The 25,456-nt window shown below is 40.5% G+C and overlaps 2 protein-coding genes across 2 annotated transcripts in view; one reads left to right on the plus strand and one right to left on the minus strand.

Moving 5' to 3' along the window:
- SCUBE2 (signal peptide, CUB domain and EGF like domain containing 2) overlaps positions 1 to 17,818 on the plus strand; it is a 58,878-nt gene extending 41,060 nt beyond the window's left edge. Inside the window, exons 17-22 of the mRNA XM_070743592.1 lie at positions 2,307 to 2,474; positions 3,551 to 3,712; positions 7,158 to 7,355; positions 8,271 to 8,423; positions 10,119 to 10,198; positions 16,803 to 17,818. Coding sequence (XP_070599693.1) covers positions 2,307 to 2,474; positions 3,551 to 3,712; positions 7,158 to 7,355; positions 8,271 to 8,423; positions 10,119 to 10,198; positions 16,803 to 16,955 — 914 coding nt within the window. The 3' untranslated portion in view covers positions 16,956 to 17,818. The remainder of the gene's footprint in view (positions 1 to 2,306; positions 2,475 to 3,550; positions 3,713 to 7,157; positions 7,356 to 8,270; positions 8,424 to 10,118; positions 10,199 to 16,802) is intronic.
- On the minus strand, positions 13,695 to 16,499 carry LOC139158147 (tigger transposable element-derived protein 1-like). Its single transcript, XM_070735570.1, has 2 exons — positions 15,475 to 16,499; positions 13,695 to 15,160 (listed from the first exon to the last, which is right to left on the minus strand). Exon 2 carries the CDS (start codon positions 14,916 to 14,918, stop codon positions 13,749 to 13,751), a length of 1,170 nt encoding a protein of 389 aa, XP_070591671.1. The 5' UTR covers positions 14,919 to 15,160; positions 15,475 to 16,499; the 3' UTR covers positions 13,695 to 13,748.
- Positions 17,819 to 25,456: the final 7,638 nt, after the last annotated feature.

A 25,456-nucleotide genomic window follows, 5' to 3' on the forward strand; every position in this document is an offset into this window, starting at 1 on the left:
TTCTTAAAAGAACTTGGCATGGTATTTTTACATAGATAACTAGTAGGGAGAAGCATTGAAAATTAAGGCTGTTATGCCTCTGGCAGCTTTTCCTGACCTTGTCTCCTCCAGATGAGATTACAATTCCCCCGATATTTAATTTGTGTCAAAATGTAGACCGAAAAATGTATTTAAACTGTAGATTGGGATCCTATTTTGCAGTCTTATTTTGTTTTTTGAATGGTAAACTTTGAGACAGATGAAGAAAGACAAGTCATAAAAGGTAGGAATGAAGAATTGTTTGAGCCAAAACACAATTACTAAATTATGCCATTTGTTTGCAATTTAACTAAAATTTTAAAAAAATGTTTTTTAATCTTGCTTATTAGGTAACATATTGCTGTACCATATTATCTATGTTCAAGAATGCTTTCTCTCGTTCAAGCCATTAAGATGGATATTTACAAGTCTATTAATTTGAATATAAGCTTTCTTTTTGCAAACAGCTGGGGCAGGAGCGGAAGCCAGAAAGTTATGAAGGCAGGACACTTCTTGCTATAGCCTCATTTGGAAAAGTTAATCCATGGTATTTGCGCAAGGGTAATAAATCCCATTTTGCTGCAACATCAAATATGAACTTTTAACAAACATGATGATACTTTCAGCACATAGCAAATTTCAGCAAATTCTCAATTAGTAGTAACTCAGTTTGGTGCATTACATTTGAATACAAGTCCTGGTGGCACAGCGGTTAGAATGCAATATTTCAGGCTAACTGCCAATTGCCAACAGTTTGATCCTGAGCAGCTCAAGATTGACTCAGCCTTCCAGCCTTCTGAGGTTGGTAAAATGAGGACCCAGATTTTTGGTAGCAACATGCTGACACTGTAAACTGCTTAGAGAGGGCTATAAAGCACTATGAAATAGGGCATATAAGCAGTGAAGGGCTGCCAAAAATTTTAATACCACACTGGGCGCCCTGCATTTTCTTTCAACATCTTTCAGTGCAAATTGGGTGCTCTGGGGTAGAGCTCTATTTTCGCTACCCCACTGCATTCCCCCCCCCCCCAACCAGGCAGCAGCCCGCCCCTGCATATAAGTCTAAGTACAGTTGTACCTCTACCTAAGAACGCCTCTACTTAAGAACTTTTCTAGATAAGAACTGGGTGTTCAAGATTTTTCCCCTCTTCTTAAGAACCATTTTCTACTTAAGAACCCGAGCCTGGAAAAAATTCCCAGGAAATCTGAGAGTGGCACAAAGGCCCGGCCAATTTCCTGCCATTCCCCATTTAATCCCAGCCATCTTGGGCTTTTCTGGACTGCCAGAGGAGCCTTTCAGTGGCCCTTAAGGAGGCTTTGGCAGCCCAGAGTGAATGGAGCATTTTCCTTTCTCTGGGTGCTTGGAGAGGGAATAAACCACTTCGCTGTGGTGACTCCCTCAGTCTGACTTCCATACAGCTGGCACGAGGTTGCCTCCCGGAGTGTCTGGGCACAGAAAGGCAAAAGGGGGCGCTTCGCCCCGGCCAGATCAACTCAGCTTCTGCCAAACCGAGAAGTTACCACAGTGAAGGAAAGGTTCCGGCTACAAAGCGAGCAAGCGAGAGGAGGGGGAGCCCTTCAGCATGGGAAGGAAGAGGAAGCAGGTAGCAGCAGCAGTAGCAGCTGCCTTTCGGTCAAAGGAGTGGGAAGTTCCCCCCTCTCTCTCTGGTGCAGTGTATGGGAGGTAGCCTTGCGCCGGGTGTATGGGAAGCACATGCTCCTCCTCACCGCCTCAGAGTCCCTGTTTTTTTTTAAGCCTTAAAGTTTTGGATTTTTTGGATTCACCTCACCTTTTTCCTTCGGCAGTGACTGTCCTCCTCTTCTTCCTCCTCCTCCTCCCACCCAATTTCCAAGCTTTTATTTCTTTCACATTATTCGCATTATTTTCTTTTACCTTGATTCCTATGGGGAAAATTGCTTCTACTTAAAAACTTTTCTACTTAAGAACCTGGTCACGGAACGAATTAAGTTCTCAAGCAGAGGTACCACTGTACTTAAAAAGCAAGCCTATTAAAACCTATTATCAGAAAGAGAGGCTGGTAATATAGTACAAGGCTATATGTGTTTCTTTACTGCAGAAATAGGCAACTTTGTCCAAATCAAGTTACATATAAGTGTTAGAACTGAGAGCAGAGACAGGAAACTTTTTAAAAATTGTTTTCTGATGCATTTAGTTTAACAAATATTAAAGGTTTAACGTTTGATTCTAAGCTTGCTGTAGGCATCTTTTAAAACTCATTTTGCTTCAGAATTTTATATCCACTGTTACCCTTCTTCCTATTCTCCAGGACAGTGTTCCCCAGGTGAATTTTCAGCTGACGGATTTAAGCCCTGCCTTCCATGCCCTTCTGGGACATACCAGCCTGAACCAGGTAGAACATCTTGTTTTATATGTGGAGGAGGTCTGATGACAAAGGTTTCCAGTGCAACAATGTTTCAGGATTGTGAGACTAAAGGTAAGAATGGCAAGACTTCAAAACATAAGCCATAATGTATTTCACTCCTGTTTTTTCATCCCTCCCTGAAATGGATCTCTCTCTACCCAGCTGAGATAGACAATACCAGAATTCTGGGAGCTGAAGTCCACAAGTTCTAAAGTTCCCAAGGTTGGAGACCTCTGACCTATAGAAATACTTTTCACCCTCCAGAATATAAGATATATCATAATGTAAAAAATACCATACATTAGATAGATTAAAAATAGATTAAAAAACAATGTGAATCTTCCAATCAAGCAAGGCAAATACTTGTAAAACCCTAGCACCATTTCAAATAGCTAGCTTTCTGTAATGATTTTTGTTTCCCCAGAAAATTGAATATATTTTTCACCTATGCACCTTTTTGTGTTATAAATGTTATGTTTATTTATTCATTCATTTTATTTTTTTTATTGGATTTCTAGGCTGCCCTTTTCCAACGGACTCAGGGCAGCTTTCATGATAAAGTCAATACAAATACAAAATTTAAGAAACCCAATATAAATCCTAAAAAAAATATAAAACCTAATTTAAACCCCACGCAATTAAAAAACTTTTAACAAACATTCATTCATAATCATTCACTCATACTGTCAGCCGGAGCAAAAAAGAAGTGCTCAGCGGCCTCAAGCCTGCTATCCAAAATATATTTTTAGCACCTTACGAAAGATTGGGGGGGGGGGGGGCGCAACTCTCTTTTGGAAGTTGATTCCAAAGGGTCAAAGTTGCCACAGAGAAGGCCCTTCCCTTGGGCCCTGCCAGGCGACATTGTTTGTCTGATGGGACCTGGAGTAGACCAACTCTGTGGCCTCTAACTGGTTGCTGAGATACATGAGGCAGTAGGCCTATATGTCTCTATTATGTAGTATGCAAATTATGCTTAGTAAACAGCACAGCAACTCATACAAGCTTTTTATTTATAGCTGGTTATAAGTTTATCCATTTGTATAAATTTATTTTAAGAAAAATAGTTTTTAAATGAATGAATTTTATATGAATTAAGGTCATTATGTTTGACATAATTTTTCAAGCTGCTTTCTTATTCTCATTTATAGTGCAGTGCTCACCTGGACACTTTTACAATACAACTACACATCGTTGTATTCGCTGCCCAAATGGAACATATCAACCTGAGTTTGGACAAAAGTACTGTATTTCATGTCCTGGAAACACAACTACTGATTATGATGGATCCACAAACATATTGCATTGCAAAGGTGAAGATTGGTGCTAAGTAAGAATAGTAAATTTTAGATTCCAGAAGACAACTTGCCCTGCTTATATTCAGTTCAATTGGCTTTTCCCTCCCACATCGTTGGAGAATCCTGTGCCATAGTTCCTTCTTGAGTTGCTCTGGTAACATTTCTATATATAGCAAATCACATGAGATTTCTTTCCTTGGGGGAATTGCATCTTACATTCTGCCAAGGAGTCAAAGACAGGCTAATACCAGAGCAACTAGATTCAGTTTCAGTATAAATGTATTCTCTAAAAAGTATAGCTGCTCTTTTTACAGCTCCAATTAATATGAGATGTCCTTAAGAGTCTTCAGTAATGCTTCTAGGCATCCTATACTTAATCCTCTTTTATTGCTGCCTTTCACTCTTTCTCCTTAACTCCTTAAGTGAAGCTCATAAAAACCCATACTGTGTTTCAAGGGCTTTCTTTAGTATGTTAGATTCTGCTATTTGACCTGGTTATTTTCTTTGGTATCAGTCTCAATGCAACTCATATAAGTGGAAATGAGAACAGTTGCCAACAGTTTCATCAAGGTTTCTACTCAAGAGTTCTGTAATTGTACCTAAGGCTTTGCGTCCTAAGATTTTTGTTTACTCTCTTCTACCTACTGCCAACAGTGTGTAGCAGTCTCTCTCATTCCAATGTAAGGAGCTAGTGTATCCCAGCCATCTCCCAGCCATTTCTTTTCATATATACCCTACCTTTCTATTCTAGATAAAGGCAGTTAACAAAATTAAAATAAAAACATAAATTTGACATAAGTTTAAATTAACTAAAATTGACGCATAATTTAACATTGGTACATAATAATTTAACAATGAAAACTTAGGGGGGGAAAAGATATATTATCAGTATTCTTCCCAATGCTGAACTTATGGGAGCCAAAAAGAACAGTACAGTGGTACCTCTACTTATCAACTTAATTCGTTCCATGACCAGGTTCTTAAGTAGAAACGTTTGTAAGAAGAAGCAATTTTTCCCATAGGAATCAATGTAAAAGCAAATAATGTGTGCGGTTGGGTGGAGATCCTGTTTCATCCCAGGAGATTCCTAGAGAGGCCCCATGGAGGCTTCTCCCCATCTTTTTTGGCCCTGTTTCCTCCCAGGAGATTCCAAGAGAGCCCCACGTAGGTTTCTCCCCGCCTTTTCCGGCCCTGTTTCCTCCCAGGAGATTCCTAGAGAGGCCCCACGTAGGCTTCTCCCTGCCTTTTCTGGTTACAGTTTCGGAGGGTCAGGTTTGTAAGTATAAAATGGTTCTTGAGAAGAGGCAAAAAAATCTTGGAAAACCTGGTTCTTATCTAGAAAAGTTCGTAAGTAGAGGCGTTCTTAGGTAGAGGTTCCACTGTACAAGAAAAGGCTATCTTGGACCTCAGAAAGATTGACCTATGATAGCAACATCCATTTGCATAGGACATCTATAGATATTGATAGCTGGACACATTAATAATAAGAGTTCCCTAGATAGGGAGAGTAGGAAGCTGTGAAGATCGTTAGCACCTAGTTAGGGCTGGGGAAAAAAGCTTCAAAAAAGCTACATTCAGAGTATAGGATGCACCCAAATTTTCAGCCTCTTTAAGGGAGGAAAAAGGTGTGTCATATATTTCGAAAAATATGGTAACTGTATCATAGATGTGGTTTGGTTGACATTCAAGTACAATTCAAAGTGCTAGTCATTATTTTTAAAGTGCTACAATGGTTTGACATTTTGATAATTTAAGTGAAATCCATCCATCCATCCAATGAACATATCTAGATTAGGGATGATGTTGGTTCCCTTGGAGAAGCTTTCTTTTTTACCATGCCCTCCATACTTATGCAGCCTTCCATGAGGACTCAAGAGATGTATTTCCCAAGAGCTTTTAAAAAGGTGGTTAAAGTGGAATGTTCCAAAGAACACATGGTGTCCAATATTTCCAGGACTGGTTGTTATGAGAGAGATTTATTATAGGTTTAATGGGAATGTGCATTATTTGTGGTTGCATGATTTTATTGATATATGTCAACCACTGAGAATCCATGTGGAATGATTTGTAGAGAGTTAATATTGAAAAGTCTGGATTTCATTTTAGCTTGTTCCTACCATCACCACCCCATCCTATTACTGAATTTGGGAATACAGTGATCCCCCGAGTTTCGCGATCCCGATCATTGCGAATCGCTATATCGCGATTTTTCCACCCGATGACATCACACCCTTCCTTTCTCATCTTTCTTTCTCTCTCTCTTTCTCTATCTTGCTTCTTCCTCTCTCACACTCTCTTCCTCCCTCTCTCATCTCTTTCTTTCCTTCTCTCTCTTTCTCTATCTCTCCCCCTCTTGCTCTCGAGCGGCAAGCGAGCAGCCGGGCGGGCGGGCGAATGGGCAAGCGGCAAGCGGCAAGCGAGCAGCCGGGCGGGCGAACGGGCAAGCGGCAAGCGAGCAGCCTGGCGGGCGGGCAAACGGGCAAGCGGCAAGCGAGCAGCCGGGCGGGCGGGCGAACGGGCAAGCGGCAAGCGAGCGGCCGGGCGAGCGGGTGACGGGCAAGCGGCAAGCGATCTTGGGGTTTCCCCTTTGCCTGGGCGGCGGGAAGACCCAGGGAAGGTTCCTTCGGCCGCCCAACAGCTGATCTGCTCCACAGCGCGGCAGCAGCGAGGAGCCGAAGATGGGGTTTCCCCGTTGCCTGGGCAACGGGGAAACCCCATCTTCGGCTCCTCGCTGCTGCCGCGCTGCGGAGCAGATCAGCTGTTGGGCGGCCAAAGGGTCTTCCCCGCCGCCCACACGCAAACTCCACCATCTGCGCATGTGCGGCCATGGAAAAGGGGGCGCGCATGCGCAGATGGTGTTTTTACTTCCGTGCCGCTACATCGCAAGTTATTGATTATCGCGAGGGGTCTTGGAACGGAACCCTCGCGATAATCGGGGGATCACTGTATTGCACTTATTCCTTGGAGCTAAGAAGTAAGGACATGAGAGATTGGCACTACCAGAGTACTACAGACATCCCACCCAATGCCTTACACTAGTAAATGTAAGGAATGATTTTGAGGCACCAAGCAAGTGCTGCTACCAAGACAAATGTCATTTAAATCTAAGTTCAGGACACAACAATAACCTTAGAAAACATTTCAAGGGTCGATGGGATAGTCAAGTGCAGTAAAATAGTCACATAGTGGAAGGACTATGTGTATTTTAAACTTTGTCAAATTTTGAAGATGCCAGGTTCACAAAAAGAGTGATGTCTGCAATACTTCATTCTCAATCATTGCAAGCAGTTATATATTGACAATTGTTTAAGAAACCACATGTTTGATTTCTATATAGAAGCTGAAGTTTGATTTAGAGAGTTTGATTACTTTGGTGGCAGTGATTATATTCACCACCACATCCTTTTTGTGTGTGCATAGACGGCAAATGTAGATAATAGATTCCTCTTTCTTTTTTCAGACAGACATTGTGGGGGTGAGCTTGGAGAGTTTACTGGATACATTGAGTCCCCAAACTATCCTGGAAATTATCCGGCAAACACTGAGTGTACTTGGACTATAAATCCACCTCCTAAGCGCCGCATTTTGATTGTGGTTCCAGAAATATTTTTACCAATAGAAGATGAATGTGGAGACTACTTGGTGATGAGAAAAAGTTGTAAGTTAAAATGAAGTAGATTTTGTGTCTCAGGATTTCTGTGTTGAGTGTAGCTCTATATAAAGTGGCATAAAAGATATATGCTTTGGCTATAGGCCTGGGTATACTAATGCTTAGGTGAATAAAGGAGCATGCACACAGTCTTGAAATTCTGTTGTTTTGTTTTCTTTGGATTGATGTCTTCAGTTTAGGTTAGCTTTTTCATGGGAAAATGAAGTACAAATTATATTAGTCCCATGTAGGTGGGGAAAATCTCCTTTGCTCATTACCTATTGAACAAAAGGATCAATGCCAGAAAACTATTATGTTGGATATTGAAAATCAGTATCTTGTTGGCTTGTTTTGGCAGGAAGAGCATCAGTGAAATTAATGGCCAATGATATGATCAAGGTATAACTGCGTTGATACTCATGGGTGGTGATGTGTTGTGAAACATGATTTTAAAATTTTTGTTGGAGACTCTTTCCTAGATCTTTTCCCACAGCAGACTACAGAACTCTTATTTTGGAAACGCTGGGAAGAGTTTGGCAGCTTAAAATTCACCAACTTGCTTTCATACTATGTTGAGAGCAACAGTGACAAAAGCTGTATACCTTACAATGGAATTGAAAAACAAATGCCTCTGAAACAACAGCCTCTACTATTCTGGCACTATATAACTATACTTTGATATTGTTGTCCCAGAATTCTTAGTTGTTAGCTTGTAAAGAACACTTTACTAAAACATTTTACTAAAACATAGTGGTTTATCTATCTATTTATCTGTCATCATCTGCTTTTCAGTAGAAGATATTTTGGCAACAGGATAGCTGAACAGGATCCTGGGGTAATAGGGTATTGGGATAATAGTAGGACCTTATGGGAAATAAAGCATAATAGAACTCTCATATCTACTTTGTACATTTTCTTTGGTAGCTTCCTCCAATTCTGTGACCACATATGAAACCTGCCAAACCTATGAACGCCCTATAGCTTTCACTTCTAGATCCAAAAAGCTGTGGATCCAGTTCAAATCCAATGAAGGAAATAGTGCCAAAGGATTCCAGGTCCCTTATGTAACCTATGACGGTAAGCCATGGTTAAAACTCAAGAAAATTTAAAAGTGGACATTTTACTTTTGTTATGCACTTCCATAATTGAAGAAGTTAGAAAGACAATATTTCAAGAAGGTGAATAGGTAGTGTTATTTAACACCTGAACTTTCTAATACGTGAAACTGTTGCTTGCTATACTCACAGATCTCGCTAAATCATAAGTGGTTTGTTGATTTGGTCTACTATATATTGTGAATCCAGTACACTGTGAGATTGTAAATTGTGGCTTATGGCTAAGTCAACAAACCCATATTTGAATTAATAATGGCTGGATCCGCACAATATATGAATCCAATCATAAGGTAAATATTAGCAATTGTTGTGTTACCCGATGCTTCAACTATTCATCGATCAGTTTGAAAGCCAATCTTGGCAGAGGTTAACCTGGAATATAGATATACTGTATAGTTTCTTTCTTTGGAGAAAATATACTTTGTTTATATGAGAATACAGAGTTAGAATTCCTGGTTAGACAATGGTAGTAATTCAATTTAAGGCTTTAGTAAAGAACTTTTATGAAAAAAATGTGTTTGACTTGACAGATGGTTTTCTAACATCATGCCATGTCTTACTAGTCAGCCATGCCAGAATATATCATTTCTGCACAAAATGATGTAGGGTTAGCTGTACCTGATCAGAGAAAATGTTATTCGATAGTAAGGCAGTTACTGTAGCTATTTTCAGAAAAAGTTCTGAATCTTTTATTGGTCTTTCTATTTTATGTAATACATTTTTTGCAAGATATGTTCTGTGTGATATTGTGACTTCTCTATTCCTTGATTACTCTATTATAGCTCAGATTATATTTTTAGATATGGAAGAACTATCATGTTTTCACTTTGCCCTGGGAAGTGACTTTTCTCATAAGCATTCCAGTGGTTTCACACTTTCTGCTTTGAAATTGAATTTGGGACAAATCAATATTTCAGGCAGAAGCAAAGAACTAGCAGCTTTCTCTCCATGTGATCTCTGGCCATCATTCCAAGTTAAACAGGGACTACCCTCAGGGTAATCACCACCCCCAAACAGATCTGGCTTGGGCATGATGAACTCCAAATGCTTGACATGTGTTTCTTTTAAAGAGCTAAATTTGGCTTTGCTGTATACAGTGGTAACTTTCTGATCTCTGTTTTCGGAGACAGCATTTGTTCCAGAATTTTGAATTGAGCTTGATATAATTCCCATAATGAAAGCCCATTTCTGGAACTCACATGTTTGCTGTAAAAATAGCAAACGATGTTGAGTAATGGTTTTATTACACAAAGACAAAGGGGAAAAAGAATGTTGATGGTGAATATTTGTAATGGGGTAAAGTGTTTTTTTTTCTTAAGTAAAAAAGTTTTTGAAATGTACAAAGTAGAGTTTGTAAGAATACCATTGATTTGAACATAGTAATATCAACCATTTACTATGGAAAACTTTGTTTCTGTCTTTTTTTTATAGTTCTCTTATTGAAATTATTTTGGAATATATTAAATCTTCAAATTATGGAAGTAAGCCTCTAATTTGGTTGTACATTTACAAAAAAAAATCTATAACAACTGTGGGATGCTTTTAAATTGCTTTAGGTATTTAAATGTAAATTATAAAATTTTATCTACCGGTAAATGGAATATTTTTGACTCTAACAAATATGCAAGATTAATGTTGCTTTGTGTGTTCTGAATAGAGGATTATCAAGAGCTAATAGAAGACATAGTCAGAGATGGTAGACTTTATGCATCAGAAAATCACCAAGAAATTCTTAAGGTAATCTAATTTCTAATCTTGCCTGACAAAAAATATGAATTAAGCTTTTTCACAGTTAAAAGATTTATGCTGTAACTCATGATCTATGAAGTGCAATGAGTCGGCAATGTATTAATAAATTCTTGTGACAGAGGGAAGCGGGTACCAATATAAGAAGGTAGGTGTATTTTTCTAACAAGAAGAGCTATCTGCTATTATTATAATAATTATTATATATTATACATATATTACCTTGCCACTCTAGAACTCTTGATAAGCTACCATGTTTTCCCCAAAATAAGACCCTGTCTTATATTTTTTTGAACCCTGAAGTAAGCGCTTGGCCTTATTGCCATGCATTCAAAGAGCCTGATTGGGGATGTCTTATTTGGGGGAAACAGGGTAATTGAGGCAGTGCTGATTAAAAGTACATTATTATTTGAAGAAAAAAACCCAAAAGTGGATTCTTTATTCATGTGCCCTGAGACTACAATTAATAATAATAATAATTTATTAGATTTGTATGCCGACCCTCTCTGAGGACTCGGGGCGGCTCACAACATAAACAGTGTACAAATCCAATTTTAAAATGCAATTTAAAACACTTATAATAAAATAATCACACAACCAATCAAACCATACACCAGCCTTGACAATTGGGGTGTGCGTTAGTTTCCCCATGCCTGGCGGCAAAGATGAGTTTTTAATAACTTACGAAAAGCGAGGAGGGTGGGGGCAGTCCTAATCTCTGGGGGGAGTTGGTTCCAGAGGGCCGGGGCCGCCACAGAGAAGGCTCTCCCCCTGGGTCCTGCCAGACAACATTGTTTTGTTGATGGGACCCGGAGAAGGCCCACTCTGTGGGATCTAACCGGTCGCTGGGATTCATGCGGTAGAAGGCAGTCTCAGAGGTATTCTGGTCCGATGCCATGTAGGGCTTTGTAGGTCATAACAAACACTTTGAATTGTGACCGGAAATTGATCGACAGCCCAAAATTTCCATAACTGAGCGAAACAGTTGTTAAGTGTGTTTTGCTCCATTTTACGATTTTTCTTACCATAGTTGTTAAGTGAATCACTGCAGTTGTTAAGTTAGTAACATGGTTGTTAAGTGAATCTGGCTTCCCCACTGACTTTGCTTGTCAAAAAAACCACAAGAGGATCACATGACCCTTGGATACTCAAATGACCACAAATACATGGTATTTGCCAAAGATTAGAATTTTGATCATGTGCTCATGGATTGCAGGTGTGAAAAATGATCATAAGTTATTTTTTTCAGTGCCGTTGAACGGTTACTAAATGAACTGTTGTAAGATGAGGACTATCTGTATATAGTTAAAGAGGGGGTGGAAAATTTCAAAGTAGAAAATACTATTTCCAGCTTATGAAGTCATAAAAAGAATAGATAATTTTGTTCTTAGCATTGCTAAAATAGTCCTATGTTTTATACAAGAGTGCTAATAAATGTTCTTGGATGATATTGGGTTTCAGAAATTAGAATATCCACATCAGTCCAGTCCACTCTCAGCCAGTGTAGAGGTTTACTGAATCTTTCTATTTCTCTTTCCCTCCCTCCCTCAATCTTATTTATTTGTTTGTTTGTTTGTTTGTTTGAGTTGAAAGGGACTGTCAGGTAATCAAGTCTGAGCAGGAAATCCTACAGCACCACAGCCAAATGGCAGTCCAATCTCCTCTTGAAAATGTCCAGAGTTAGAGAATTCACAACCTCCGCAGGCAGGTTGTTCCACTGGTTGATCGCTCTGTCCGTCAGGAAGTTCTTCCTCACTTCCAGGTTGAATCTCGCCTTGGTCAGCTTCCAGCTGTTGTTCCTCGTCCAGCCCTCTGGTGCCCTGGAGAATAGAGTGACCCCCTCCTCTCTGTGGCAACCCCTCAAATACCTGTACAGTGATCCCCCGATTATTGCGAGGGTTCCGTTCCAGGACCCCTCGCAATGATCGGTTTTTCGCGAAGTAGCGCTGCGGAAGTAAAAACACCATCTGCGCATGCGCGATTTTTTTTTTTTAAGGCCGCGCATGCGCAGACGGTGGGGCGACGGCAGTTCGGAGGCTGGCAATGGTTATTTTTCATGCCGGCCACCCCCTCCAGTCCAATTTGAACCTGGGTTTTTTTGCCCTCTTAAGCTGCTAGCTCTCAGTGAGAACACTTGTCACTGATGATTTGCCATTCCAATTTGAACCTGGGTTTTTTTGCCCTCTCAAGCTGCTAGCTCTCAGTGAGAACACTTGTCACTTATGATTTCCCATTCCAATTTGAACCTGGTTTTTTTTGCCCTCTCAAGCTGCTAGCTCTCAGTGAGAACACTTGTCACTTATGATTTCCCATTCCGATTTGAACCTGGTTTTTTTTGCCCTCTCAAGCTGCTAGCTCTCAGTGAGAACACTTGTCACTTATGATTTCCCATTCAGATTTGAACCTGGTTTTTTTTGCCCTCTCAAGCTGCTAGCTCTCAGTGAGAACACTTGTCACTTATGATTTCCCATTCCAATTTGAACCTGGTTTTTTTGCCCTCTCAAGCTGCTAGCTCTCAGTGAGAACACTTGTCACTTATGATTTCCCATTCCGATTTGAACCTGGTTTTTTTTTTGCCCTCTCAAGCTGCTAGCTCTCAGTGAGAACACTTGTCACTTATGATTTCCCATTCAGATTTGAACCTGGTTTTTTTTGCCCTCTCAAGCTGCTAGCTCTCAGTGAGAACACTTGTCACTTATGATTTCCTATTCCAATTTGAACCTGGTTTTTTTTGCCCTCTCAAGCTGCTAGCTCTCAGTGAGAACACTTGTCACTTATGATTTCCCATTCAGATTTGAACCTGGTTTTTTTTGCCCTCTCAAGCTGCTAGCTCTCAGTGAGAACACTTGTCACTTATGATTTCCCATTCAGATTTGAACCTGGTTTTTTTTGCCCTCTCAAGCTGCTAGCTCTCAGTGAGAACACTTGTCACTTATGATTTCCCATTCCAATTTGAACCTGGTTTTTTTTGCCCTCTCAAGCTGCTAGCTCTCAGTGAGAACACTTGTCACTTATGATTTCCCATTCAGATTTGAACCTGGTTTTTTTTTTGCCCTCTCAAGTTGCTAGCTCTCAGTGAGAACACTTCTGTCACTTCTGATTTTCAAGTCCAATTTGAACCAGGTTTTTTGGCCCTCCCAAGTTGCTAGCTCTCAGTGAGAACACTTTCCACACTTCTGATTTCCCAGTCCAATTTGAACCAGGTTTTTTGGCCCTCATGTCCTCCTTCCATCCCTCCCTCCTTCCATCCCTCCTTCCTTTCGTAAAAAGCACCTAAACAATGACAGAATAAAACCCCCCAGCCCTCACCTGTGTTTGAATTTCATTCACTCAGTCATTCATTCATTCTTCTCTATGCCACTCAGTCCCAACACTTTCAACCCACAAATTACCATTTCCCATCCCCTTAATGTACTGTACTGTACTGTACCTCTACCTGTACCTGTACTGTACACATTGAATAACACACTTAGTCATCCTGATAGAAACAATAACAATATTTATTTACATTTTTACATTTTTTGGGGGGGGTTTAGCATAACTAGGATAAATCGGGATCTTCTTCTATCACCATGTCTACAATGGACGCTGCAGGTGATGGTGTGACAGACCTCTTGGTTTTCGTGACAAACATAGTTATGGGCAGTTGTTGGCACGTTTTCTTTTGCTTGGCTAACATGGCTCTGTATGGTGCAATGGTGTTGTCAAGGGAGGCCTTAAAGTGTATAGAGCGAGTCATGTTGGGATCCCAAAGTTCCGCCATGCGTTGCAGATGTGCAGCAGTTCTGTTCATTTCTGCAAGCCGCTCAAGCGTTAGGCCAACATCTTCTTCTTCCTCAGATTCTTCAGCTCCCTCCTCTTCTTCACTCGCTGACCTGGTCAGCTCCTCCAGATCTTTGTCTGTCAGCGGTAGGCCATGCTCATCAAGCAAACCATTGACTTCCTCTGGTGTCATGTCAACGAAGCCTTCTCCACCCAGTGCCTGTGCCAGCTTCACAGAGTTCTGGACTGCAGCATCTTGAATTTCTTCGGGAGCAAATCCCCTGTGATAATTCACCACTTCTGGCCACAATTTCCTCCAGCAGGCATTCATTGTCTGTGACTTCATATCCATTAAGGCACTCTGAATGTTCTTCAGACAAGATGCAATTGTGTACTGACGCCAGTAGGCCTTCAATGTGAAGTTTTGATCAGCATCCATTGCTTCCACGATGCTTCCAAGAGAATTGCGCGTGTACAGTGCCTTAAATGCGCGGATAATACCTTGATCCATCGGCTGGATAAGCGATGTGGTGTTTGGTGGCAAGAATTCGACTTGCACCCCATCATGTTCATGTGCCAGGTCATCATGGCCTCCAGCATTGTCCATTAGGAGAAGCACTTTGAAATCGAGTCCTTTGGCAGCCAAATAATCCTTCACCTGTGGGATGAAGCACTGATGAAACCAGTCCCGCGTGAGGGGTTTTGTAATCCATGCTTTAGGATTATGCATCCAGTACACTGGCAATGCATTCTTATTTCTGTTCTTGAGGGCTCTTGGATTTCGTGACTTATAAATTAGCCCTGGCTTCATCAAAAAGCCTGCTGCATTCCCACACATGATCAAAGTCACCCGATCTTTCATGGCCTTAAAGCCAGGGGCTTTGGCTTCATCTTGCATCAAGAAAGTCCGTGAAGGCATCCTCTTCCAGAACAGGCCTGTTTCGTCCATGTTGAACACCTGTTCTGGAAGGTAGCCCCCTTCTGCAATTAGGTCTTTAAACGTGCGCTGGACGAAGTTTTCGGCTGCACCTGTATCTGCTGAGGCAGCTTCTCCATGCAATGACACACTCTTCAGGCCATAGCGCCGTTGAAATCTGTCAAACCACCCTTTGCTTGCTGTGAATGTGGATGGGGCTGAAGAAGCAGAAGATGTTGATGGCTGGGAGTCATCAGAGTCAACAACACCTTCATCTACAGAGAATGACAGGAAAGGGAGAGAGAAGTGACTTGAATGAAAGCATACAGTCCTTCCATCCCTCCCTCCTTCCATCCATCCCTCCCTCCTTCCATCCTTCTCTCCCTCCCTCCCTCCTTCCCTTCTCTCCCTCCCTCCTTCCATCCCTCCCTCCCTCCTTCCATCCCTCCCTCCTTCCATCCCTCCCTCCTTCCATCCTTCCCTTCTCTCCCTCCCTCCTTCCTTCCATCCCTCCCTCCTTCCCTCCCTCCTCCCTTAAAAACACTTAAATACAGTATGTAATGACAGAATAAAAAACCCCAGCCCTTACCTGCGTTTCCCTCATCTGCATCGCCTCCTTCTGTGTCTTCAAGACGGTTGTACAATTGCTGCGCCTTGGTTCGTATAGTGTTCGTATCCAAAGCAATGCTCTTTTTTCGGCAGTCTTATACCCACACAGACAAAGCAGCTTCCATCTTCATAAGGCGTTTGTTTCTAGGCGTCACTATTCTTTTTGCAGCCTTGTTGAATGATATCAGAGAAGTTTGCCTTATCTTCTTCTCATCTTTCCTAATGTATCGCACAGTCGATTCGTTGATCCCATAATGCCGACCAACCTCTACATTAGAACGTCCCGCTTTCAGCATGTCCAAAAGTACAATCTTCTCCTTGATTGTCAGCATCTTCCGGGTCTTTTTAGCATCGCCGGCTCCACTCCGGGTGCAACATTTAGGTGCCATCTTCCACGAAGTCTTCACAAAGAGCTCCAAGAAACAGATCCAAGGAACAGATCCAAGACACAGATGCAAGACACGCAAGCTCCAAGAAACGGCTGCAAAAGTTGCAAAAGTTTCAAAGCAAAGCAAAGCTGAGCAAACAACACTGATTGGCCGAGATTTCTGTCCATCAGCAATGACAACGGTGATTGGCTGAAATTTTGCTGTATCACCATTGCCGGGCAAACTTATTGCAATGGCAAAGCTGATTGGCCGAGATTTCGGCCAACCAGCAATGCTACACGTCAGTTTGGTGATGACGCGTGACGTCATCGGGCGGGAAAAACCACGCACGTATTTTTAATTTTTTTTTTTAAAAAAAAATCACGATATAGCCTGTATAGCGTTTCGCAACGATCGAGATGGTATCAATTGCTGAGAAATCGCAATTTAGCCCGTTCGCAATGATCGGGATCGCGATACCCGGGGGATCACTGTATACTGCTATCATGTCCCCTCTGGCCCTCCTTTTGTCTAGGCTATCTATACCCAGTTCACGCAATCTCTCTTCGTAAGTCTTGGTTTCTAGTCCCTTAATCATTTTGGTTGCTCTTTTCTGCGCCTTCTCCAGAGTTTCAGAATCTCTTTTGAAGTGTGGTGACCAGAACTGTATCCAGTACTCCATCTCTCGCTCTTGTTCCCTCCCTCCCCCCCCTCACACATACACACAAGTCTTAGGATTGTTGGTTTTAAAAAATAGAGATAATACCATCTATATTGCCTTGAGCTTCTCAACAAAAGGCAGGATCTGATATAAATAAAAATAACAGTGCATCACCAGGCTAATAGTCCTTTCATTTTTAATAGTTACTATATTAAATGCAGTACTTTTGTTTTCTTCAAGTCAACATCATGATTAAAAATATTGACCTTATTCTTTCAGGATAAGAAGCTGATAAAGGCGTTGTTTGATGTCTTGGCCCACCCACAGAATTACTTTAAGTATACAGCACAAGAATCTAGGGAAATGTTTCCAAGATCTTTCATTCGACTGTTGCGCTCTAAAGTCTCCAGATTTTTAAGACCTTACAAATAATATATACTACATTTTTTGAAAACTTTGAGTTCTTAACTGTACAGGCTTGTTTTATATTCTTTTCATAGGGCAGCGCGGAGGAAACTGATGAACCAATTGTATACAACATGTATATTTTAAATTAAAAATATAATTATTTCATTCCATGGGTTTTTTCCCCTTTTTCCCCCCATTACCCACTGGTGACTATTTAGAAAAGTTGGCAAATTGTCTTGGAAATGATGCAAAGATTAAGTGAATATTCCTGAAAAGCAACTTTTGAAATTTCATGATGTTTACCAGTTTAAAAGAGTGGATCCATCATTTTTGAAATGCCCAATCAGTTCACTTTGGAATTTCAGGGATGAAGAAAGAGGCACGAGCTTAAATGTTGCTGTGATATGAGAAAGGAATGGTTTTCAAAGCGTGGTTTCAAAACAAACCAAAGAACGATGTGAGTCTTCTGCTTTTTTATTTTAAAAAATAGTACAATAGACTTTCGAGTGAATTTTAAAGTGAAAATGAAAGGATTTTTTTGGGTATAGAATCCTTTATTTCTCAGGATTCTGGTAGCCAATTCAATATTTATCATTACCCTGGAGGAAAAGTGAATATTTATGTTCTCAGACATTCCAATGCAAAGTGAATAAAAACTGTGTGTCGTGTATGGGGAAATTATAATTCTCTTATTCATGCATGTGGGTAATGATTATTGATTATATGACATTTCACTGTATAAACATGTTAAGCTTATATTTAAAAATTACCTATAAAATGATAATTTAAATAAAGAAAATACAGTAAATTTGTTTGGCTCGGATAGGATTATGTTATGATATGCAGGGAAAAAATTCCTGTAAGAAAAACCACATTATTCCATCGCCTTTTAAATTAATTTCTCAATGTTGTATGTAACTTTTTTGTTTGGTTTTTTTTGCTGCATTCCTGTTCATAAATTAATGACTGATTTCTTGACATGCTAAGCAATAATCTCTATTATTTCTGTCCCTGTTTTCCACAAGAGGGCACCATGTGGTACAAATTTAATTCTATATAAACAGTATCTTTTGTTTTATCCTTAGTTTTGGAAAAAAATAGTGTTCAGAAGGAGCGCATTAGAGTGTGTATATGAGCCATGTGCAGAAGCATAGAATTAATATAGGATGCTGATTCCATTTGGCAATTAATTGCAGTCTTTAAGACTTTTTCTAAAGGTTCATTGTTAAAATGACCTGAGACTAGAAAAACATAGGGTATATCAAAGTATATAAAAGATAAAGGTAAATAATGAATTTCAATGTGAGGCCAGAATATAAGAGAATCCATCATATTCCAAGCTATTACCTTAATTGGCTTTCCTGCATATTGCAGAACTAGATAATCCCCATAGTTTCTTCTACTGCCACAATTTATTTGTTTACACATAGATACAGTGTATATACATACAACCTATATGCCATCCATCTCCCAATGACTCTGGGCAGCTTACAATTAAAAATAATAAAAGAAGAATAAAGAAAATGGATAGTTCTAAAATATCACATAACCAACATCCCACTTCCACCCTAAACTTTTGCTTTCGGAGAATAGATTTAATAGCTTCCTGAACATCACCTTTTAATTCTACAATTCTAGTTTAAATGATGGCAAATGCATGTTACATCAGTTATTGATGCAACATACTATGCATGTGTAGAATGTTCCACCAGAAATCTCATCTAAAAATCAGCAGATAGCTGAACTAAGATAATTATTGGAAAAAACACACCGTTTGATGTATTAACATAAGGAACGTAAGGTTCTAAGCCAGTGGTGGTGAACCTATGGCAGGGGTGCCACAAGTGGCATGAGGAGCCGTGTCTGCTGGCACGCGAGCTGCTGCCCTAGCTCAGCTCCAATGTGCATGTGTGTGCCGGCCAGGTGATTTTTGGCTCACACAGAGGCTCTGGGAAGGCATTTTTGGCTTCCAGAAAGCCTCCAGGGGGATGGGAGAGGGCGTTTTTTATCCTCCCCCAGCTCCAAGAAAGCATCCAAAGAAGCCTTCCCAACTACTGGGCCCACCAGAAGTTGGGAAACAGGCTGTTTCCGACCTCCAGGGGGCCTCTAGGGGGCAGGGAAAACTGTTTTTGCCCTGCCCAGCCATTGAATTATGGGTGCGGGCACTTGGGCATGCGCGATTGCGTGCGCTCTTTCGGCACCCGAGGGGAAAAAAGGTTTGCCATCACTGTTCTAAGCGTACCCTTAATAGTTAATATTACCTATATAAGTGGAACCTTTGGTCATGACCATAACGTGTTCCAGGACTGCAGTTGCAACACGATTTAGTGAGACTGACTGCCCGTGTGTGACCCCGTGTGTGACCCCCCTCCCCCCAAAATGGTATGGAAGGTGAAATCGCCTCAGCAGGGAAAACTGTGTTTGATCCCTATCCGAGGATGTATTTGCGATCGTAGTGAAACATTTAGCTGATTTTTTGGCCAGCACCCGATTTGGTCGTAGTTGGAAGTGTTCGGGACCCAAGGTTCTAGTCTTCCCATTAGACAGTGTTTTTCTTGAAGTTTGAAATTTGGAAGCCTTTCAAAGCTAAGCTAACCAATCCAAACCAAACCAAACCAAACCCATATCCTCTCTAATCTTTGAGCATGCATGCTTCAAGTACAGTATATTTTATGAGTCTAAATGAATTCATAGATTCAGGAATTAACTCAGTAATACAGTATATCTGTAGGAGGGAAACCTGCAAGTCCCGAAGAAATAGCAAACAGACTGGAAGACAATTGAATGTCCTGGCTATAGGTCATAAAGATCTTTCTGCAAAAAGAGATGACTCACTGTTTTGAAAGGCTAAACATTAGCTCATCAGTCAACTATCATCAAAAATTTACTCTAGATATTATGCACACAAATAAGACTAAAACACTAAAAACACACTGAGAATGTCATTTCAATTTAATAACTCAGTATACAAGTTGGAATGAAATATGGGCTGCCAAACTTTTTGAGACATCTGCAAAATTAAAAGAGGCAGCAATAAAAATTGTTTATATGTACCATTTTATCTCAGTGAGACTAAAAGCATAAATTCTTCTCTGCTAGCTTAATGATTCATTATTTGGTGGAGCCTCCCAATTACCGGTATCTCAGATTTCTGGTCCAAAATATTTGATACTGTTTCTGCAATATTTTACTCAGTTCCTTTATTAAGCTTACAAGGGAAATTAGTTACAGTTCCTTGTTTTATTTTATAAATAGTAATATTTAAAATAATACCCTTCCATTGCTATTAAATCATTAGTGGAAAATAGGAAAAGCTCTCACCATTCAAATATTTCATATATTAGGACTTCTATATAGTGAAAACTGAACTCTTAACATTTCATCAATTAATGGATTATTAATTCAGAGTGTAATCATTGCAGGAATTAATTAGAATATAGAAAGTACATATTACGTTGCAGATATTCCATTTCTGTTGTTTTTATTATTTGTTGCCAAATGTTGATTAAGGATCTGTAAAATGATGTGTAAAATATTATAAACATTTTTTTTACTTCTATACATCAGGTCTTGTGTGTTCTTTTTTTAAATTAAAGTTGTACATGTGAATGAGATAGCTAATGTATTAATCTTTTGATCCTATCATTCAAATAAGATCACAGGAGTAGCAATTTCTTTTATCACTCAAATTAATTTATTTTCAGATTTAATCAGGTTTACAGCCTGGAAATACGTCACGTTTTGATTGATTTGAACATGTTCAAACATTATGATTCCCAAAAGTCAAGTGTTTCCATTTTTTGTCCACCCCCTGTACTAATGCTAACATTCTTTTGTTAGCCAACTTTCTTTTCACGTGTACCAATGTCCACTTTTTGTGTCTGCATGGATAACTTTATTTAAGAGGTAATTTATACAATACTAAGCACTGAAGGGAATGTGTAGTCCATACTTACTTTATCACACTGTGTGGGGTATCTTCCAATGCCTGTGCAGTTCTAGTGGAATAAGATAACTCTCAAATTGAAATTATTCAGTTATGCAGCTTTTCTCATCATATTTATAAATAATGTACAGGCCTACTCTTGCCTGTGATTTCATTAATGTGAGAAGGATATCTGCTTAATGTTTTTCTTCCTTTTAGGTAGAAGGAGTACATATTTGACTTGCCCAAGTTAGAAGCTAGGCCTATAAGTGCATCTTTAATAGTGGTTAAAACTGTAAGACATCATAGGTAATATTTATAGATAAACTCCCATTAAAGACACCAAAGGTACTTTTCTCCAAGTTACTTGGAAAATCTTAAATGCACTCAAGCAAACTCTTCCATAGAACTTTCTTTCATTTGAGTGAGAATCAAGTGGTCAAGCGAAATACCTAAAATGCTCCAGATTTCCACATTGATATAATATTAATGACTTAGTCAATAGTAGGCCTTCATAAATTGCTCTCATTTTTGGCAACACTACATTTCCAGACAAAGGCCCTAGTGATAAAAGTTACTTAGAAGGAATTTAAAATAGTTCTCTTCATAAAGAATTTAACTCTTCCCTTTTCCAAGGAGACCACGTGCAGTAGGCATGGGAAGCATTAAATTGCTTACTGAAGTTTTATTTTTTGACTAAACAAATAGAGCGATCGGATATAATTTCTTCCTAAGATTTGGTTAACTGTTGCTCTTTTCAGAAAGAAAGTTCTGAACAGAAAGTTCATTGCCGAGAGAGTGACACAGAAAGGCTAATCCCATTTCCAGCTTAAATAATATAGGTCACAACATGTTATTTATTCTAATGTGAGACCAATTCATATTTATTTCACTGCTAAAGAATATCTGAAAAGGTTAGAATGATTTTTATTTATTTATTTATTAAATTTGTATGCTGCCCCTCTCCGTAGACTCGGGGCGGCTCACAACAGTAATAGAAAACAATGTACAATACAAATCTAATAATTAAAACTAACCCCCCCCCCCATAATTTAAGAAAACATACACACAACATACCATACATAAACAGTATACGCCTGGGGAAGTTATCTCAGTTTCCCCATGCCTGACGGCAGAGGGGGTTTTAAGGAGTTTGCGAAAGGCCACTATTACTTCAGCATGTGGAAGACTAAAGAGGAATCATCCAATTTCTATCATCAAAATGATGTTGCAAAAATAATACCAAAGATACCTACCATAATTCCCCCATCATCCTTTTGCAAAGCCTGCAGTAGCAGTAGATGCTCTGCAGAAAGAAAAGAGTGGGAAAAAGAAAGAGAAATATAGGCTGCCTTTTAACTTCTCAAGCTCCTCAAGATTGAGTAACTGTTTCCTAAATTTCAGAGTTTAAAAATCCATTTGTGATTCAATTGCTGAGGAGACAAAATGCTTCTGCAAAAATGACAATAGGTTAATCCTTTTATGCTTTCTCCTACAATTTTGTTAAGTGTTAAGTCTAATGGGCACACCTGCAATTCTTTTTTTTTACTAGCTGGAAGTTACAAGAACATGTCGCACTGCTATGTGAAACTAGCATGTTGACAAATAATTGAGGCTGGATCATTTGCTTCCTGATTGTGGAAACTTGTAATCAGTGTTGAAATTAATGAAGATATAAAATGCAACTGTCTCCTTCTCACTCCCACTCGCCAGACGGCTTGTAGGAAAGAAGCTGCTCTTCGTGTCATTGAAGGTATTAGAGCCAAATCTTGAGCCCAGAAATGGTATTTTCCTTTGAAATGAAATACCAGTTTACATGCTTGGAATAAAAATTGAGAAAACCTAGTGGGCATTAGCTAAAAATCAGCGGAACAAAGCAAAAACTGTTGGAAAATGCATCAGACAGTGAAGTCTACAGATAACCACCAGTAAACTCCCCCAAACCATGGGATTCTGCAACCACGAACCCAAGGTTTAGGACTGTGATGTGCCGGTGCCTGGAGGCTGTTGGGGCCTGGATAGGTGTCAACAAACTGAAACTCAACCCAGACAAGACGGAGTGGCTGTGGGTCTTGCCTCCCAAGGACAATTCCATCTGTCCGTCCATCACCCTGGGGGGAGAATCATTGACCCCCTCAGAGAGGGTTCACAACTTGGGCGTCCTCCTCGATCCACAGCTCACATTAGAGAAACATCTTTCAGCTGTGGCGAGGGGGGCGTTCGCCTGGTGCATCAGTTGCGACCCTATCTGGACCGGGAGTCACTGCTCACAGTCACTCATGCCCTCATCACCTCGAGGCTCGACTACTGTAACGCTCTCTACATGGGGCTACCTTTGAAAAGTGTTCGGAAACTTCAGATCGTGCAGAATGCAGCTGCGAGAGCAATCATGGGCTTCCCTAAATATGCCCATGTCACACCAACACTCCGCAGTCTGCATTGGTTGTCGATCAGTTTCCGGTCACAATTCAAAGTGTTGGTTATGACCTATAAAGCCCTTCATGGCACCGGACCAGATTACCTCAGGGACCGCCTTCTGCCGCACGAATCCCAGCGGCCAGTTAGGTCCCACAGAGTGGGTCTTCTCCGGGTCCCGTGAACTAAACAATGCCACTTGGCGGGACCCAGGGGAAGAGCCTTCTCTGTGGCGGCCCCGACCCTCTGGAACCAACTCCCCCCAGAGATCAGAATTGCCCCCACCCTCCTTGCCTTTCGTAAGCTACTTAAAACCCACCTCTGCCGCCAGGCATGGGGGAATTAAGACTTTTTCTCCCCCTAGGCCGTCACAACTGTATATATGGTATGCTTGTATGTATGTTTGGTTTTTATATATTAAGGGGTTTTAAATTTGCTTTTAGTACTGGATTTTATTGTACATTGTTTATGATTGTTGTCAGCCGCCCCGAGTTTTCGGAGAGGGGCGGCATATAAATCCAATAAAACTTGAAACATGAAACTTGAACCTATGGCATGCGGAATATCTCCGGGACCACCTTCTGCCGCACGAATCCCAGCGACTGATTAGGTCCCACAGAGTTGGCCTTCTCCGGGTCCCGTCAACTAAACAATGTTGTCTGGCGGGTCCTAGGGGAAGAGCCTTCTCTGTGGCAGCCCCGACTCTCTGGAACCAGCTCCCCCCGGAGATTAGAACTGCCCCCACCCTCCTTGCCTTCCGTAAACTCCTTAAAACTCACCTCTGCCGTCAGGCATGGGGGAATTGAGGAATTCCCCCCTCCCCCGGGCCTATGCAATTTATGTATGGTATGTCTGTGTGTATGTCTGGTTTAATAATGGGTTTTTTTAATTTTTTAAATTTATTAGATTTGTTGTGAATTGTTTTATTATATGTTGTGAGCCGCCCCGAGTCTACGGAGAGGGGCAGCATACAAATCTAATAAATAAACAAACAAACAAACAAACAAACAAATGGCACAGGTGGCACATGGAGCCATATCTGAGGGCATGCAAGGAGTTGTCCTATGTCACCTCCAGCGCGCATGTGCGTGCCAGCCAGCTGATTTTTGGCATTCTAGAGGATGGGAGCAGGCTGTTTTTGCCCTCCCCAGGCTTCAGGAAAGCCTCCGGAACCTGTGGATGGCGGAAAAGAGACCCAACGGGCCTACCAGAAGTTCAAAAACCATGTTCCAGTAGACCCCGTTGTGCCGTTTTGCCCGTTGTGCCGTTTTTTGCCCTCCTCAGGCTTCAGTGACGCCTGCGCATATGTGTGCAAGGAGCAGCATGAGGGGATGGGGCATTGCATTATGGGGGCGGGCACACACGCATGCGCTATCATGCGCACAAGCGCTCTTCTGGCACCCGAACAAAAAGAAGGGTTTGTCATCACTGGCCTAGGACAACCTCATTTTGAACGATTTTCTGAATGCCATCAAGGTAAAAGTTATACAGATCTGTCTGCATTCTGAACCTTGGCCTGAACCCAGACTGTAATCCACATAAGCCATTTCATCTAAAATCGTCAGGAATTGAAACCCAGCCATTCTCCACAGAAAGAAAAGGTTGGAGATTGGGCAGATGCTGTACAGAATAATTGGGCCCAGAGATGGATTCTTAAAGGGACAGTTGCCTTATAGCATCCTTCAAGGCTGAGGACACCACCCCCTCCCTCATAGAAACAGATATCACAATTCTCTTTATTTCTTCATTTTACTTTCTTGGAATATTAATTACAATATTCTTATTGTCAAATGTTCACTAAAAAAGTAACATCTGAGAATTTTTCAAGATGCACAGTTCCTGGTCAAAATGCAGGTGATGCCTATGGCCAGGATTGGGCTTTGTACAACTGTGTTGTTTGCGCACCTTTTCTGGATTTCTGCTGTTTAATAGTGGTTTTAGACATGGGTTTATAGAAACTATGGTGAGATACGGAATGAAGATATGCTTGGATTTATTTTAGGAGATAGTAATGTTGATTATACTTGCTTGGGGATGAAGGGAGAGGTTTCTTTTTCTATTTTTGTCTCTTTCTATTTTATTTTTAAAATGTATTTATTTAAATGTATTTATGTAGTATTTATAAGATTTGCATGATATGATCTTATAAATATGATTGAGATCTCTCTCGATGCTTCTTTGATAT

The sequence above is a fragment of the Erythrolamprus reginae genome, chromosome 1 (genome assembly GCF_031021105.1).
Source record: "Erythrolamprus reginae isolate rEryReg1 chromosome 1, rEryReg1.hap1, whole genome shotgun sequence".
Classification (NCBI taxonomy): Eukaryota; Metazoa; Chordata; class Lepidosauria; order Squamata; family Dipsadidae; genus Erythrolamprus; species Erythrolamprus reginae.